The following is an 18,899-nucleotide window of genomic DNA, read 5'->3' as shown; positions in this document are numbered from 1 at the left end:
TATGTGTAGTCGTTGAACTCTAGGTTCCCACGTAAAGTTAAAATGCCAATATTTTAAGAAGAATAAACTCACGAGAACACGAAAAATTCACTTAATTCGTGTTCATTGTTTTGATTTTGACCGCCTGACAACTTTACGAAAATATCAGAATGATTATAAGGGCAACTTATAATATCCGTGTTTTAAAGATTTTAACGATATCAAGCCAGTCTAGTTCAAACTATAATCACGTGGTACAATTCTCAATTACACATTATGAATATTAATTTATAGCAAAAGCACTACTAATTTCTGGCTATGAATCTTAAAGCTGGTGTTCCACAGGGTTCAGTCCTGGGTCTCTTTTTAGTTCTTATATTCATTAATGGCAATGCAGATGATATGATTGGATTAAGTAGAATGTATGCAGATGATACATCTATTGGACATACTGCTCCAGATGAAACTACTCTCCAATCGATGATAAATATCGATCTTCAAAATAATTATTCCTGGGCAAATGATTGGCTAGTTAAATTCAATCCAAATAAAAGTAATATAATGTTTTTTAGTTACATAAAATAAAATAATAACTTGATTTTTTATTTTGGCGGAGTTCAGGTAGATACAGTTACTAGTCAAACATTTAGGCATAATGACTGAAAGTAGACCAAGCATGTTAAGTCTTTAATAGAAAAGGTATCAAAACAATTAAATGTTCTTAGAAGTTTGAAATACCGACTAAAATTAAAGGGAATATTTAGAAGAATGTCTTAAAACTTTTATAAGGCCTGTTGTAGAATATTTCTTCTGAAAGTTGGGATAATTGCGGACAGTTGAATTCTGAAAATTTAGAAAAATTACAACTGGAAGCAGCACGTATTGCCACTGGTCTAACAAGCTATGCTAGCACTCAGTCACTTTATTTAGAGACATTATGGGAAAAGTTAAAGAATAGACGGGAAGTTAAGAAAGTTACTTTATTTTACAAAATTATGAATGAGGACGCCCCAGAATACTTATAAGATTTGATACCCCCTACAATTGCAGCAACAAACAATTACACCCTCTGCAGTTGCAGATACAAACAATTACAATTTAATGATACCCCGTACAGTTGCAGAAATAAACAATTACAATCTACGAAGCAGTCAAAATATATACCAAACTTCTAGCAGACTGTGTCTTTATCAGGAATCAGTTATTCCATCTAGTATCAAACTGTGGAATTCGTTCGATTTAAGTATTAGAAATGAACTGTCATTAAATATGTTAAAAATTAAACAGAAATATTATAAAAACAAATCACCCCCTACATATTTCAATATTGGCGATAGATATTTAAATGTTTTACACGCAAGATTGAGAATCATTGCAATGCCCTCAACAGGTTATTTATACGAAAATGCTCAACATTATTTTCTTTCATGTAAAACTTATACAGCTCAAAAGGAATAACTTATTTTTTGAACTTATATAAGAAAATATACCTACCGACTTTGAAACTTTAATGTACGGTAATGATAAGTTTAATATGAACATATATAATCACGCTAATTTTTACAAAAGTACAGAATTATATTAAAGAGACCAATCGCTATTCATAGTGCATAGACATTACAATTGAATATATAACAATAATAATGTAATTACTTTTTGTTGACTTCGAATGAAATTGTTAATTCTTTTATAACAATTTGATTTATTTAATTGTTTAAGTTACAACAATAACTTACCTTTTGAGTGAAGATTAAAAAAGCCTATTAGGTCTATCAGTCGCCCTATGTCTCCCTTTGGAAGAATTGGATTTAGTCAAATAAGTCAACTCTACTTTTAGAAATCAATGAGCCATGTCGTTTAAAATCTTGTTAATTTCATGTCTCCATATTAATATTGTTTATGATGTTATTATTTTGTTCGGATATTTATAATTTGTATGTAATGGAGAAGAAGTTTAAAGTTGCAAAACTTGTGTCTAATCTTACTGTCAATGTTTTTTTCCCAATAAAATATGTTTAAACTAAAGTAGCAAAATATGTTTAAACTAAAGTAGCAGTCAACATTGTGTTGATTCTTGTATTACTAGCTATGAAAATCTTCATTTTTTTCCTGATATCAAACTTATTAGAGCTTCGGACTTAATTATAAAATCTATGAATGCTGCGAGATCGATACCCGATCATTCTATGTTGTATTGTAAGTTAAACATCAGTGCCTAATTACCGTCGTGTCATACCTCAGGAAATCGTAGTCCAGAATTTATTAAGTTTGATGTAAAAAAATATACCATCAAATTTTTGTCACAGCGATGAGATACATTTACGACTTGTAGATACTATCAATGGTCTTGAAACAAATGAGGTATCCCAATGTAATATTGATCAAGTTTATAATGATTTTTGAACTTGTCAACGAAGAAATGAACCAGAAATTGCATTCAAAAGAAATTGTCATGTGTCTGATAGTACGTATTGTAGTAAGAGATACAGAATTAAAAAAACCTTGGAGGAACGATAGTTTAAGTGTATTTTGTAATGATATGTGGTGTGCAAAAAAGTTATGGAAAGGGGGCAAATTGTCTCGTGTGTCTTGTTAAGTTAAAGTCCAGTTTTGTGTCAAAACGAAGGGTTTTCGATCTTGAGGTTCAAAAAGCACAACGGAAGTACTGGTACACATTGCAGCAAGAATTATTGTTGGAATCAAAAACTGATCAACAAACGTTTTGGAAGAAGATAGGTAAGATAGGAGTTGCTTTGGAACGCAAAACTTTAATACCAAAGGAAGTTGTAGACGCAAATGGTAATGTATCTTCAAATATTGATGATATTTTGTTAAAGTGGAAATCGGACTATGTCGATCAACTTAATCAAACAGGTAACCAGCTGGTAACTACGGAAAGGAACATTCCAGTCGACCATAGCCCTGCCGTTTTGACAGAAATTTCATTTGAACAGGTTTTTAATGCAGTATGTAAAAGCAAAAGAGGTAAAGCCTCTGGTATAGATAATATTCCAGCTGATGTTTTATGTAACCAGAATTGTATTATATTTTTACATAGATTTTTTAATTGGTGTTTTAAAGCTGGTAAAGTCCCAGAGATGTGGAATAATACAATTATTAATCCGATACCCAAAAATAACATCTCAGATTAAAGAGACCCCTTAAATGATAGGGGTATTGATTTAGCCCCAGCTTCATATACATTATATTGAAACATATTAAACTTGAGGCTGTCTCAATTGGTTGAAAATGATAAGTCCTAAGTTGATGATCAAAATTGGTTCCGGGAAGGAGTACCATAGATCAAGAATCTTCACTTTCTAGTGTAGTCGATGTTCTTAAAAAAAACGAAAATGCATCTTTTGTGCATTTATCGATTTTGAGAAGGCGTATGATACGATTAATAGGACATTTGTATTGAAAAAAACTCACATCTCTGGGGGTTGATGTAAAAATGTGTATGGCTATTAACAATGATTAAGTACCTTTATAATAGGGTCAGGTGCTCGATCAGTCAACAGCTTCAACACAAATTGGTTTACTGTGAACTGTGGTTTAAAACAAGGTTGTCCCCTTTCTCCGTTATTATTTAACATTTTCATAAATGAATTAGCAGTATAATTAAAATCATTTGATTTTGGTGTTGACATGGGGAGAGAAAAGTATGTATTTTATTGTATGCTGATGATATCGTACTGTTAGCAAATACTGAGAATGAGTTACAAAACCTTTTAGATGAGTTATATCATTGGTGTACTGACACTAAATAAACTCATCATAGATACCAGGACTAAATTTTGTAAATACGCCAGACGCGCGTTTCGTCTTCAAAAGACTCATCAGTGACGCTTGAATTCAAAAAATTTAAAAAGGCCGAATAAACTACGAAGTTGAAGAGCATTGAGGACCAAAATTCCTAAAAGTTTTGCCAAATACAGCTAAGGTAATCTATGCCTGAGGTAGTAAAGCCTTAGTATTTCAAAATGACTATTAAATCATGTGAGAGTGATGTTATCCATTTCAGACCGACCTCATTTGAACGATCAAGTCACGTCTTTAAGTGTGGGGATATGAATGTTGCTACTAGCAGCGAATATGCATATCTGGGCCTTGTTTTAAATGAGTTTCTATAGTTTAGTATTACTGCAAAAGCAGTTGCTAGATCAGCAAACAGAGCTGTAGGTTTTGTTATAGGTAAGTGTAAGCTATTGGTGGCATTTCATATGACGTCTATAAAAAAAGAATTTGATTCACTTGTTAGTCCTATTGTTGAATATGGTGCCGCGATTTGGGGCTGCAAGAATTTCTCATTTATTAATGTGATTCAGATGAGAGCTTGTAGGTTCTTCCTTGGTGTTGGTAAATATACACCTTATCCAGCTATTATGGGAGACATGGGGTGGATTCCAATTTACCATACTCAATGGAACGTAATTGCAAGACACTGGCACAGATAAGTAAGTTTTGAACCAGATCGTATGAACAGGAAAATATTTATATGGGCAGATGAGATCAGTCTGAAAAATAGAATTATAAAAAATTGGAATTTCATTATTAAAAAAACATTTCACGGAAATAGAATTGGTGGACTTTTGTAATACAAACACTTATATTAATAAAAATATGTTTATTGATACAGTCATGTCAAGAATGTTTGATAATTATATTGAAGAATGGAAAAGTAGTGTTAGTTCATCCTTTTCCAGACGGGAAAATGGGCGTAATAAATAAAGAACATTTTTAAGCAGGATTATGTTGTTGAAAACTACTGCAAACTGTTCATGCCTTTTTGTGAAAGAAGCGCATTTGCAAAATTTAGACGTAGTGTGGCTCCTATTAGACCGGAAACTGAAAGGTATGCCGCTGGGAGAGAGATATTTTAATACGGTCGAAGATGAATATCATGTTATTTTACATTGTCCTGTTTATAATGATCTTAGACAAGTTCTTCTTACCGATGAACATTTAAATAGTTTTACAGATTGTCAGGAAATGGTATTTTTATTTCCGAAATCAAGATATTATAAGACAATGTGCCAAAACCTGCGATTTTATTCTTAAAAGACGTCGAGAAGTTTTATAGTGTATATAATAATTAAATACTTTTGTTGTATAATTTAAACATTCAGGCAGGTTTAATATTTATTATGTACATATACATATTGTTTTAATTGATTATAGTCTCTCATAAATCTGAACAGATTGGCTTATGTATACAAAATGTATCTTTTATAAATGAATTGTGTAATTTTAAACATAAGGTGAGAAGTAAATAAACTATTGAATTATAATTATAATCACTATGTACAGAAACAACAAAAATGTTAACAAAGACAAACATAAAACAAAGCACATAAACAAAAATAAAAACAAAAGACAAGAATACAAAGCACAATCAGAGGATCTACAAGGACAGAGTCACGTTAAGATGACTACTTATGTCAAATTCGAGGTGTATAAGTCTAAACATGAGGCAGAGGAAGTCTGCGGGATACATTAATGGAACCCAATCAGAAAAGTTTGAATTGTTAATTGAATTTACATCGTCAATTAATCTGAATGCGAGATCAAATGATTTAGCAAGCTTCTTTGATCTTCGTGTTCTTGTATATACACTTCGTGCATTGTTTCTGTAGGGGTAAATTCAGTAAAACAATCTGCCATTGACTTTAATGACAATATATGTATGGAAATAAATTTATACCTGATTTACCTTTAGAAATTAGAAAAAATCATATCATTTATGAAAGAACAAATGTAGCCCTATCTTTTGCAGCAATAAAAACATAGGGTCATGCGATATTTTTGGGCATTCACATGGCCTTGTTTACAAACAATTTAGATTCGCACTAAATTCCGATACTGACCCCCATGACTTTTCAACCCTGTAGGAAAAACACTAGTACATTCAGCATTTTTTTTTTCAACTCTAGTTTTGATCCATCTACCAAAAAATATTATTACAACCAGTATCTACCAATCAGAAGAGCACATGACTTCAGTTTTATACAGAAACCTCTCCCCCTGATGGGCGGTCCCTGATGACATATATATTTACTGAATTTACCCCTGTACCTCTATCTCTATATATAAATATATCTTTATATATTGTAGGTGTACATATAACAACCAATGTATCGACTAAAGTCAACGATTATGTTGATGCACTCGGAACAGCTGATATCATGAACTACGCCATTGACATAAGTAGGTGTAACCTGGACCTTAGTGGAATAACGTCGTTAATGTTTGAAATAAAGGCGTGCGACAATGGACATGTCCTTCTTTCAAATTCTTATGTCAGAGACTCGTCAAAACCATTGTATGAGATTCTCATTGGAGAAGATAATTACTATTCGGTCATTTTCTACCGCACAGACGATTCTTTAGAACCTGGAAGCTACATTTTTAACCAATCTAATACCTACAATATACTGAACTGCAATGTGTATCTACCATTCTGGATTAGTTGGGCGGATGGAGACATTAAATTAGGAACTGGTATTCTTGTTGATGAAAATGTTTTGGTATCTTTCATGAATCCGCATCATTTTGAAGTGAGAAGTATTGGAGTATTTACTAGCCATTATAAATTAGGAATTTGGACTATACAAGTTGAAGGTAATTTTAAAATTTGCAATTTATTTGTATTTATTCGTAAATCAATAAATCTGTTCTTTGGTTTTATATTTGAATTGAAACGAATAAACGTTCATGTTTTCGTTCCATTAGTTAATAAGATTGAAAACAACACGTTTAATAATTTCTTGCGTCCGAAGCGTTTTTTCTGGATTTACCTTCATCAGGAACGCCCAAAGCCAAACATTATAAATCCGAAGATGCATAAGTACCGATATCGTTGAAGAGCTATATGTAAAAAAAAACTAAAATAAATAGCCAAACTCATCTAAATAAAATTGAGAAAGGAAATGGTGAATATGTCAAAGCGAAAACCACCGGACCATAGAGCAAACAACAGCCGAAGGCAACCAATGGGTCTTCAATGTAGCGAGAATTCCCGCACCCGTAGGAGTCCTTCAGCTGGCCCCTAAAATATGCATAATAGTACAGTGATAATGGACGTCATACTAAACTCCGAATTATACACAAGAAACTAAAATTAAAAAATCATACAGACTAACAAAGGCCAGAGGCTCCTGACTTGGGACAGGCGCAAAATTGCGGCGGGGTTAAACATGTTTATGAGATCTCAATCCTCCCCCTATACCTCTAGCCAATATAGAAAAGTAAAAGAATAACAATGCGCACCTTAAAATTCAGTTCAAAAGATGTCCGAGTCCGATGTCAAAAGATGTAACAAAAAGAAAATAAATAAAATGACAATAATACATAAATAACAACAGACTACTAGCAGTTAACTGACATGTCAACTTTGCATGAGGGAATTAAAACCTTAAATTCTAAATAATTTCAAAATTTATAAACGGACAATTTTAGCAAAGTTTGTTAAATCATGTCAGTCAGAACTGACTAATGATTAGTTGTTCAAGTGTGCATTTTTATCACGAATAAGCATTTATATCTCATCTAAACATATGTTTTACCATTTCGATAACTGCATTTTGGGCACAGTGTTGGCGCCATTACACTTGCAAGATGAATGCCAATAGGTCAAAAGAATATATATTAAAATATAACTGATTGATTGTCGGTTGGTAAACGTCTAGTGACAAATATTGCATGTATGTTCAGGACGAAAACAAATCAACAACAAATTAACACTTCTTTTTGTTTTAAAAAAAAATTATGATGGGCAACAAAAAACTCTTATCGTACATCATCATTTACTTTCTAACATAAATCTCTTCTAAAGTATAAATGCTATCAGGTTTTCAGAAAAAATTTCGCGTAATAGACATATTAAACACATTGGATACAGTTTCAGACAAATTTACTGGATATTTTGACAGCTGTAGTATGGAAAATACCAAGTCTGATATGGTTGTAGTAGATGCCATCAAATGTTCTGCCATGAGATGTGCTACGAGCTGTGGAATGTCAAAGACATGTATGGGTTATAATTTCAACAGTGCCATGAACAGGTGTGTTAAAAAAAGTATTAACAAACTGTTTATTCTTTACACTTCAATCCTTTCATGTTTTTAAAAACAAGTTTTTGTTAAGAATTGTAAGACATAAATCCAGAATTTCGGAAATGTATGATGGAAATATCAGTACCAATTCTTATCTCATTTTTTTCTCTCTCTTTTGGCACAATTTTTCGGAATTTTCGATCTTCAATGCTCTTCAACTTTGTACTTGTTTGGCTTTATTAATATTTTTATATGAGCGTCACTGATGAGTCTTATGTAGACGAAACGCGCGTCTGGCGTACTAAATTATAATCCTGGTATCTTTGATGACTATTGGTATACTTTTGAAACCCATATCTAGAGAACTGACCTTTTTCTCTTGAGTAAACTCTTCGTGCAAGCCGGCATGAAAATGATAAGTTAGTTTGATAAATGCTCTTTTGTTCTTCAATACAGGAAATAAAGCAATCAATACAACACAATTATAAAAAAAAATCCTTGAATAATTTAAAAGATTTGAATGAATGTCCGTAACTGAAGTCCAGTAAGGGTATATATCAATTTAAAAAGTAGATTTCAAATCATTTCAAAGTTACAAAAGGACTTAATATTGTTTTGAAAGAGGTGACAATTGAGAATGTTTGGTACCCAAAATAGCATAATTTGTGGAAAAAATGGTTATGAATGGACAGAGAAACTAAAAAAGCATAAAAAGGGTCAGTGAGCTTGTGTTTGATTTATTTAATGAATGGTTATTATTTATTTTGAATTTATTGAACCATAAAACTAATTTTTGACTCTTCACATTGAATAATCCGCGAAGCGGATTATGTAAAAAGTGGAGTCAAAAATTAGTTTTATGGTTCAATAAATTTAAAATAAATTATTGTCATTCATTATAAATAAATTTCTGTCAAAAATAAGGCGCAAAGAACTTTTTATATCATTTCTATTAACAATAACAACTTACACACATGTTGGCGTATGAATACACAACGTCAGAGTGGGCGTGTCGCCTTAAAAATTGACAACATTGAAAATAAAACTAAAACTTTTAACCAATCATAAGACAGTAAATACACCAAATTTATTTATAATGCATTAAAAAATTGACTGGAAGTGATTCTCTCTATCTCTTTCCTATATTCATCATTTTATTTCGAAAACTGAAAAACTAGCAAATATTTCCAGTTAAAACAATACAGCATTCAAAACAAGAGTTTACATTCTTTGCTTGCAAACTTTGTTTAGTTGTTTGCTCAGACATTGTTATTAAGATGGACATCTATATTCAATGAAGAGGGGGATTGACAGTTTGTTTTCTAAATAAAAAACAGAGTTGATTGGAAAATTGATATTATCTTGGAAATAGTTTTGATATGCATTGACCAATCAAATCTTTGTGTGTAGTAAAAAGACTGTCAACTCCACATTTAACCTCTTGGTTTTCATGATTCATTCTTTTAAATGTAATAAGATTTTCTTAAATGTATTTTTAAGCTAGATGTAATAAAACTATGAAAATAATAGTAGATTCAAGGCAGCTTAAGTTTTACAAGAAAGATGAATGGATTCCGAATATCTTACAAAGTTTAAAAAAAAGTTGGAGTAAACACACTTACACTGAAATATGCATAAAAATAATGTTTTTTTTTTAAATACTAAAAATTATATACCTATAATATTGTAATCAAGGATCAACCTTGTTTTTTGTGTAATCAAAACATCTTATTTTAATATATAAGTTAAAACTTAATATTTATAAAAAGAATTGCATCAGCATTTTCAGCCAATAAAATCACTTAATCACAGAACAATTATTATAACAGATGAAAACAAACAAGTAACAAACATAGATAAATACAATCGTTTTATTTAATACGCGATGCCAAATCTCATTTTACAGATGGTTTAAAAAAGTGCTAAGTACAGATTTTGTCACTAACTGTAAGTTAGATCCAGAATGGCACATTTCGTTCGCATACTTTTCGAATCGTTGAACGTGGATATACTCAAATTGGTATTATTTCTTGTTGGTTTACTCTCTTGGATTTAATAATATTGCCCATGTTCATATCGTCTACGAAATTCATACCATTTCGTCCTCAATAGATCTGAATAAGCATGACGTCCTCTGCTTTTACCACGCCATCTAATATGTATCTGGCATGAGTATTTTCTCCCATTTGTTCATTTGCATTGTCAGCTGTTATGGGAAACTGTTTGTTAGCTGTAAATATAATTGAAAAATGTCTACCTCGTGGTACACTTCCATGTATATTTCATACTTATCATACACCTATAAAAAGGTCATATCAACATTTTTTTTTCAAATACAGTGTTCATTTTACAAATCAGTACATATTTGGTATATCGTTATGTCGTCAACACTTTGACCCCAATGCGCATATGAAAGTAAAAAATCATTTTCTTCCAAATTCAATTTGGCAGATTCAGTCTCCTTTTCCATTTTGCTCTTTTCAAATCAACATCAAACCGACAACTGAATTTCTACTTCGAGAAAATGAAATCTACAGTTAGGTGCTGATAGTTATCAAAGGCACCAGGATTATAATTAAATATGCCAAAACGCGACCACGCATGACATAAAGAAAATGCACTTTAACGCCGCGTGCAATTGGGGCACAACTGAGAGTTTTAGCTAGATTTAAAACCTAGGTTGATAGACCATATTTCTTCGTAAGGAAATATCTGAAGCAAGACAGGAATAAACCAATTGTTCTCCATTCAGATTGTCTGTTTGAGTTTTTGATTTTTCCATTTGATAAACTAGATTTCGGTCATTTAGTTATTAAACTTTTCTCAAATATGTGTATGCTTTAAAACAATAATAATGTGTATTTTTCAGATGTGAACTACTCTCGTTTGAATCGAACGTTGTTACAGACATACCAAATCACCTTGAAGCCGGATGGAGATTCTATAGTAAATGTAACAATGGGAAAACTGCTTGTCTTGGGTGTTGCTTATAGCTTTTCAATTCTAACATATACTGAATTATGGAGCTGTTAATTTTTCTCCTATATAATATTTGTGTACGTTTCGGCAATAAAGTTTATCGATATGTTGTAGGTTAGTGATTTATTATTGTTAATTTAGAGACAACTTACTATAAGCAATGCTCGAATTTCGTAAACTAATTTAGAAAGGAAAAAAAATAAGGTTAAATAGTAAACAGTTAAATAGTCACAAACCCAGATCGAGTGCTAGACGTGGGTGTGCAGCCCCTGTTACCCTTTTCCTTAAATCCTAACCGCTGTTAATTTTACATCAAGGGTATGACCGTAATAATGAATCCCACATGATGTGAATTTTTATGCTCGTCTTGAGATTAACTAAGGTAAAAAAAAAACATTGAATCGTTTTGTTGTTTCATTTAATGCTATATTTCCTTTTTTCTTCGAAGATTTTTTTTTTCTCCATTGAATGAAGTAATGTCCAGACTATGGATGTATGATTTTAATCTGCGCGATAATCTTCTAAGTTGACGATTCATCATTTCAGTGGCATATGTGTTTTGTAGCGAGTACAAATAAATTATATATTTTCCGACAATGTATAAACATAATTTTTATTCAGCAATTAACACCCGGTTCTTGAGTGTTGGCTGTTTTAATTTAAATCATTGCGTCTTCTTTGTCATAGAAAGCGACATAGTCCAGACACGGACCGCGAAGAGAACCCCAAAATGAACTGTTACAGTAGAAAGAAATATCCGTTTTACCACTAGCTCAACAATTAAGCGGCTAACAGGAGAATTTATTTGTACATGTAAAAATAAAGCAAAAAATTATTTGTTTACATGTACCTGTTATTTGTACAATAGTTAGCTAATTGCAGGGTAAAGCACAATGTTTTCTTCTGAGATTGATTCGTTTTATTTTATGAAAAAATCAGGATGATCACATACACTAAATAAATACCCAAAAAAATAAATACAAAAGTAAGATTCTGGCCGTTTATCAAATAATAATTATTGTACATAAGTGTCTATCCATGTAATATGTTTAGCAAATGTTTAACTTATAGAAATAGAAATAAATATGTTCTTCGTGTATTTACTTACATTGCTTATATTGTTGAGCTTATATGACAAAGTTCAGTCCATATGCACTTCACGATTCATATTATATGTACAAGCCTAATATACGTAAAATCACAAGGGCGGTTAAAGCGAACTCGAACATAAGCAAATTAACAAAATTAAAAGCAAAAGCTGCATGCTGTATAAATGCCGTAAACATAAAAAAAAAAAGGAAAAAAAAGCAACAAACAAAAATACACTGACAACATATAGCTTACCTCGAATAAGGCGCAAATGTCTCCTGAAATATCTAATTAGAATTTAATAACATCTTCCCAGGATAACTTGATGTATACCTGTATGTAGAATATAGATTACCAAGAAAAAATATTTATCAAACTTAGAAAATATCAAACACATATATCTATGTCCATCATCATTTTAAAACGTGATGTCTAGCACAAAGAACAAAAGAAATATAGCGTCAAAACATTTCAACCGATAGTGTTGTTGAAAGTGTGCGGTCTAATGAACCATGAAAAGAAGTATTTTGAGGTAAAGTACAGTGAAACCAAAGTTTCTCAAACATGTAGAAAACTCGTCTGTCAATAAATCCAACTGTCAAATAAGTGAAGACAATGAACTAAGCTAATAAATATACTTATCAATTAATAACAATCTGTATTTAAAATACTTACACCTTTAATTCTTCAATTATATGAAAAACAAAATAAAATAATATAAACTTAATATAATTATAAACAATTACTGTAAAATCTATGAATAAAGTCTACCACATATGCATATGACATGCATATCTCCAATATCATGAAATATTACTGACCTTGTGTAATGTAAAAGCTGAATTTATCTTTTTGATTCAAAGATGAAATTGTTTGAATGTTATTGAACACTTGTTCCAAAGATGATCATGTATGTGTATGTGCAATGTGATGTGAGCGCAACCGTCCTCATTTTTCTCATTACCATATTGCCAAAAACATGTTACTACATACTTACATTTTATGAGCAATGCGGGTTGTAATATTCGATGAGAAGGAGATGATTATCCATCGGGACAATTTTTTATCGCGTTGTTTTTTGGGATTCAGTTACTTAATCATTGTTTTTTTTTTGTTGTGTTGCTTCAGTTAATGAAATGATAATCTTTCTAGAATATAATTATAAATAATATAAACTATAATATAATCAAGTGCACATTTAAAGCATGAATTAGTGAATATAAAATTAAAGAGGCGTAAAAGGCAGACCACATATCAAAGTGAGTGTTCTCCCCTACGAGGTTTGTTAATATCACATCTACTTAATGTATGTGTTTATTTTTGTCTTTATCTATTGTTTTATTATATAAATAGCTAGGAACATATTTAAGATTGCTTATCATATATGATTTCCAAAGATTCAAAATATCTGTAGATGACATGTTGGTCCAATTATATTTGATTTCGGTTCTTCTTTTCCATAAATAAGAAAGATACGTACGAGTAACTTTTGGTTTGATTGACCTCTGTAATCTCCCAAAAGCATAAAATGTTTAAAATTTTCATAATTAAATTGAATGTTTCATAATATGAAGATATCATTGATAAAAAAAATTGATTATTTTGGTTGTACTACGTTCGAAAAATAAATGTTGCAGATTTTCAGTTTTATTTACCGTTTGGCAAATATAACATTTTCCGTTTGACAATCTCATTTTTGAAGCCTACTTTCCGTTTACATGATATGGTAGATGCATTTTCAGTGCAATTCTTTTATTTTATTCCCGATGTTACCTTCTTTTGGTTGTCCAGTACTATATCCCAATCAGATCGTGCCATTGGTTTTGACATTTTTGAAATCTATTTTTTACTAATAATCATTTTTCGAATATACTTGAGGTTTAATTCCTTTTGGTGTTTTTTTTGTCATTTCTAACTTTTATAAACATTTCATCAGAAAGATTCTCAATATTAAGTATGTTTTTTTCATTTCTATAAGTTTCTAAAATTTGAATGAAGTCATTTGTTATCAGGACTTTATTTGTTGACTTCTGAAGAATAAATCGATACAAATCATTTACATTCCAATCTTTGTAATATCAAGACAACAAACCTGTCTCTTTACTTTGTTAATTTCCCCATCCTATCTTGTATTCCACATAATATTCTTTATTACTTTTGGATATTTTTTTAATACGATTCTTAGCATTTCAATTTTGTAACCGCTCATAGGCAATATGATTTTTCTCTAAATAAAAAAATCCTGCTTTTCTACAAAAGGACACAGTTTTTAATCATTTCTAATGCTTTGCCATAAAGCATCATTAATAATTCCATATACATCAAAATTAAAAATTAAAAAAATACCGAACTCCCAGGAAACTTTTAAACGAAAGGTCCCTAAGCTGATTACAACATCAAAAGCTTATACACATCAAACGAATTGATGATAACTGTTATTTCTCAAATTTACTCCAAGGGTTATTATGAGCGTCACTGATGATTCTTACGTAGACGAAACGCGCGTCTGGCGTACTAAATTATAATCCTGGTGCCTTTGATACCTACTTGCAATCCATTTAGTTCAATGAAATTTTGGCTTTTATCTTTTTGAGAGATCCAATAAGTAAAAGTTTGGTTTTATCGAAATATCCCGAAGCATTTTAGATACAGAAGCGTTTTTCGGTACATCAAAAGTTTTAACAAAACAAATCACAGCTTTTTAAATAAATAATGTTAATTTCAGATTGTCTATGCGTCTTTTCTTTTCTACATATTGAAAGTGGTTTTTTCTGTTTTTCTTCGACTTTTGCTTTGAAATTTGCCTTTTATGATTTAGACCTATTGATTTTGTTCTGATTATTATTTTTTTTTCTTCTGCCTATTTTTTTTATTGGGCTTTGTTATTGTTTTATGAGATGTCGCTTATATATTTGTGATATTGTACAGTTTATACGCTTTTTAAAATAAAACTGCTTAATCAAACACTTTAAGTTATTTATAGTTGTAAGAGTTATCTCCCCAGACTGTTTTTCTTGTGACCACTACTCCTTGGTAACCGTAAAAAATTACGACAAATTTATTTTACCAAATTACTCGTTACGTTTCAGGATAAGTGTGGTTATTTGAACCAAACGTATCAGAGTTATTCCCCCTTATGTATTTGATATAAGTGATATGCAATTTGTACTGGTAAACCATAACCTAAGATCTTTGGATTTGAGGTCCTTGGTAAAAAAAATTGAAAATAAGGTGAAGGTAAGAGATCAAGGTCATCTTCTAAATTTCGATTTTGGCTTATTTTCACTTATTTTCAAAATTGACAAATTATTTTTACTAAGTTCCTAGTAGAGACATGTCGTAACATTTTAATGTGATTGCGAGGGTATGTTGACTGTAAAGGAGATTACGTGTACGGTGGTATAACTTATTTACAAAGTATAATAATTCATTTGATTGAAGGTCCTTGGTTTAAGACCTTGAAATTAAGCTCAATGTCAAAAATAAATTTGACGTTTTGAATTTTTTACTTTGCTTTAACTTCATATTTAAACACGATAAAGCCATGGGAATTGTTTCATAAGGTTGCAATTTACATTACATTGACAATCCAACCGGAAATGACTTTGTGTTAACCGGAAATAGCTTTGATTTGTACTTATTTTATATAAAGGTATATATAGAACAAAATATTTTGGGAATCAGTGTCAAGTAAACTGTCAAATAATACCGGAAGTGACATTTTTCAGACCGGAAATAACAAATTATCTCCCTTATTTCCACAAAATTGTTAAGAAACCATATTTTTTGGAATCAGCCTACATTAATGTATCATTTGACACAGGAAATGACATTTTAAAGCGTATTTTAATATTTTCATAAAATGAAAAGGGAAAAGACCTTCAATTATCATCTGAACAATGTGTTTTTAATTTATATTCTTAAACCTTATTTATATCTTGATTACCTTAGCCGTTTGGAATTTTGGGTCCTCAATGCTCTTCAACTTTGTGCTTGTTTGGCCTCATAACTATTTTGATCTGAACGTCACTGATGAGTCTGGTGTAGACGAAACGCGCGTCCTGCGTATAAATTTATAGTAGGCACCGTTCTTTTGAATTTGTGTATACTTACTTTCCGTGAAAAAATTATTTCTCATAATTTGATAGCAAAGCGTAATGAAATCATATGACATCAAAATTGACATTTTGCACACCTGATGTAGGCAATAATCTCCTTTATTTCAAAAGAAAATACATCAACACAATATATTTGAGGAATCAGTGATTTTTATTCCTCGGGAGTAGATGATCATCAACTTTATGTTAAAGAGTATAACTACAAACTACTTTTTGAAATCACCCTTTACATCGCGATGACCGTGATGCATTCCGATGTATTGTTTCCGCAGGAATTTCTACTTACGTAACTATGTTTGTTCACTAATAATCGATCTCGGACATTATCGAGTGCAAAATAATATTCCTAAACTCATAAGAACACTTTTATTTTTATAGAACAACATTAATAAAATGAAAATGTTTTGTCGTTATATATATAAATGTATGTATAAATAAGAAATCGTAAACCTCTAGCACACGTTCTGAAATATTTTGTTAACGAATGCGGAAGAATATCTCAAGAACTTTTTGCGGAAAATATGAATGCCAATTCAAATCCGATCGATTAGAAAATTCGAATTATTACAGAAGAGTGTCGACCATGCACTTGTACTGTACTATAATTAGAATGGTATACTAGAATGATATACAGATGGATAAAAATTATATACACGTGGAACTGTTAATTACAAATATTACTATAATATAAAACATCAAACAAGAGTTTACTGATTTGTATCACATCAATCAGAGACATGTCATTTATTCATCATCATCGCATGAACTTGTCTCAGAAAAAAATCTGGTAAAGAGACGTCAATTTTTTCTTAGACAAGTGCTTGTGACCATCCACAAGAACTTGCGGTCATCCTATGTTCAGTACTTTTAACAAAGGTAACCTGTGAATTTAAAAAGCAAGTTTTGCACATCTGTATAAAATTCATTTAAACCTTAAATATCAACATGTAAGATATACATAAGATACATGTAAAATGACAGTCAGTTGTGTTGGTTTTTTGATTTTTTTTTTTAATTTATCTATCAAACTTTGTTGTGTACTCAAATATCAGAGAAGGACATACTTCTTTATCATTTTCCTCAATGATACTCTCGTGCAATAAGTGTTTGACGACAATTAGTCGAACATAGTTGACGTTTGTGCAAGTATACTCATCATAGATAACAGGGTTATTTTTTTTACAAAGGATAGAACTGTCAGAGAAAATCCGACACTTTGAGTAAATGTCTAAAATTTTGACCCCGTTTATATATAATAGAAAATAAACTCATCATAGATACCAGGACTAAATTTTGTATATAGGCCAGAGGCGCGTTTCGTCTACAAAAGACTTATCAGTGACGCTCGAATCCAAAAATGTTTAAAAGGCCAAATAAAGTACGAAGTTAAAGAGCATGGAGGACCAAAATTCCTAAAAGTTTTGCTAAATACAGCTAAGGTAATCATGCCTGAGGTAGAAAAACCTTAGTTTTCAAAAAAATCAAAAATTTGTCAACAATAAATTTATAAACATAACCATAAAGCGATTTAGTACTATTGGCTATTTCGTTGTGGTAAGTTTTTCTTAATGTAAGAAGCTGGAGTGCCCGGAGACATTCTAAGCCCTTTGGCAGAAAAACTGATTATCAATTATGTCAACAAATGTGACACTCTTTAATATAGAAGGAGAGTTACAAACACGACTTTATACAGACGTTTCTAAAGAAGAATAAAATGAACCAAGCAGTTTTCATGAACTGTTTTGAACGAATCAATGCAACTGAACTTGAAGTATGAAATAAGGTGACCCAGGGGTCTAATTTAAGCTTTTTTCTGTGTACTGGCCAGCCGGACCAGTGGACTAAAAACTCTACTGGTCCGGTTCCAAATCTACTGCTCCTGCAAAAAACGACATTCATTTGACAAACACTAATATAAATGATAGATGTTTAATTTTATTTTGATGCTTTCGGTTAAATAAGTTAGACAGGAACAAAGGGATTGTCGGCATCTGCTCGACTTAGGTTACCAACTGCTAGAAAAGAACTTTTGAGTATGCCTTTGTTACAAGTCCGAAAACATATAATTTCTTCCTCAAGAATTCAACTATCAGTAGAACCATCACAAATAATTCAAATAAATTTACTTTCATTTATATAATTTACAACTTTTTGACGTTCCACTTTTGCAATGAAATTAACATTCCGGTATGTCTGTCCAATATCTACATCTTTCATTTCGTCAAGGTCACATATCCAAAGAAAATCTGTGAATGGGCGTCTAATTTTAACAATAGCATGTACATTATTAAATATGTTCACCAACCTTCTGATAACGTTTTGAATTAAAGTTTGAAAAATATTCCTGCCTTTGACTCCTCGGGTGCCTTCATGTCTCTTATTGCCGTAGATTTTGTGTGCTGTTCTGGTTGCCAAATACCACAGATATGGTTGATTGATAGGTCGCATCATATCTTGCCTTACGTCTAGAAAATAACAGGAGGGTCGTTTGAGATCTAACCTTCCTACAACCATAGATGTGAATATATCTTTTTAATTATGATTATAATCACATTTGAATAACTCACTTTTACAACAACCAATGTTACCACCAAGACATGTGTACCTGCTCTCAACCAAAAAGCACATGTATATTTAGGAATTTTCATTCATGTCATCCTTCACATAAGAATCGAAACAT

The 18,899-nt window shown here is 31.2% G+C and overlaps 1 protein-coding gene across 1 annotated transcript; it reads left to right on the top strand.

Moving 5' to 3' along the window:
* Nucleotides 1-297: 297 nt before the first annotated feature.
* LOC134697835 (uncharacterized) lies at nucleotides 298-11,084 on the top strand. Its single transcript, XM_063560122.1, has 4 exons — nucleotides 298-532; nucleotides 6,094-6,600; nucleotides 7,880-8,042; nucleotides 10,903-11,084. The coding sequence occupies exons 1-4, from the start codon at nucleotides 298-300 to the stop codon at nucleotides 11,024-11,026; spliced, it is 1,029 nt and encodes a 342-aa protein (XP_063416192.1). The 3' UTR covers nucleotides 11,027-11,084.
* Nucleotides 11,085-18,899: the final 7,815 nt, after the last annotated feature.

The sequence above is a fragment of the Mytilus trossulus genome, chromosome 14 (assembly GCF_036588685.1).
Source record: "Mytilus trossulus isolate FHL-02 chromosome 14, PNRI_Mtr1.1.1.hap1, whole genome shotgun sequence".
NCBI classification, from domain to species: Eukaryota; Metazoa; Mollusca; class Bivalvia; order Mytilida; family Mytilidae; genus Mytilus; species Mytilus trossulus.
This window is presented reverse-complemented; position numbering and strand designations above follow the sequence as displayed.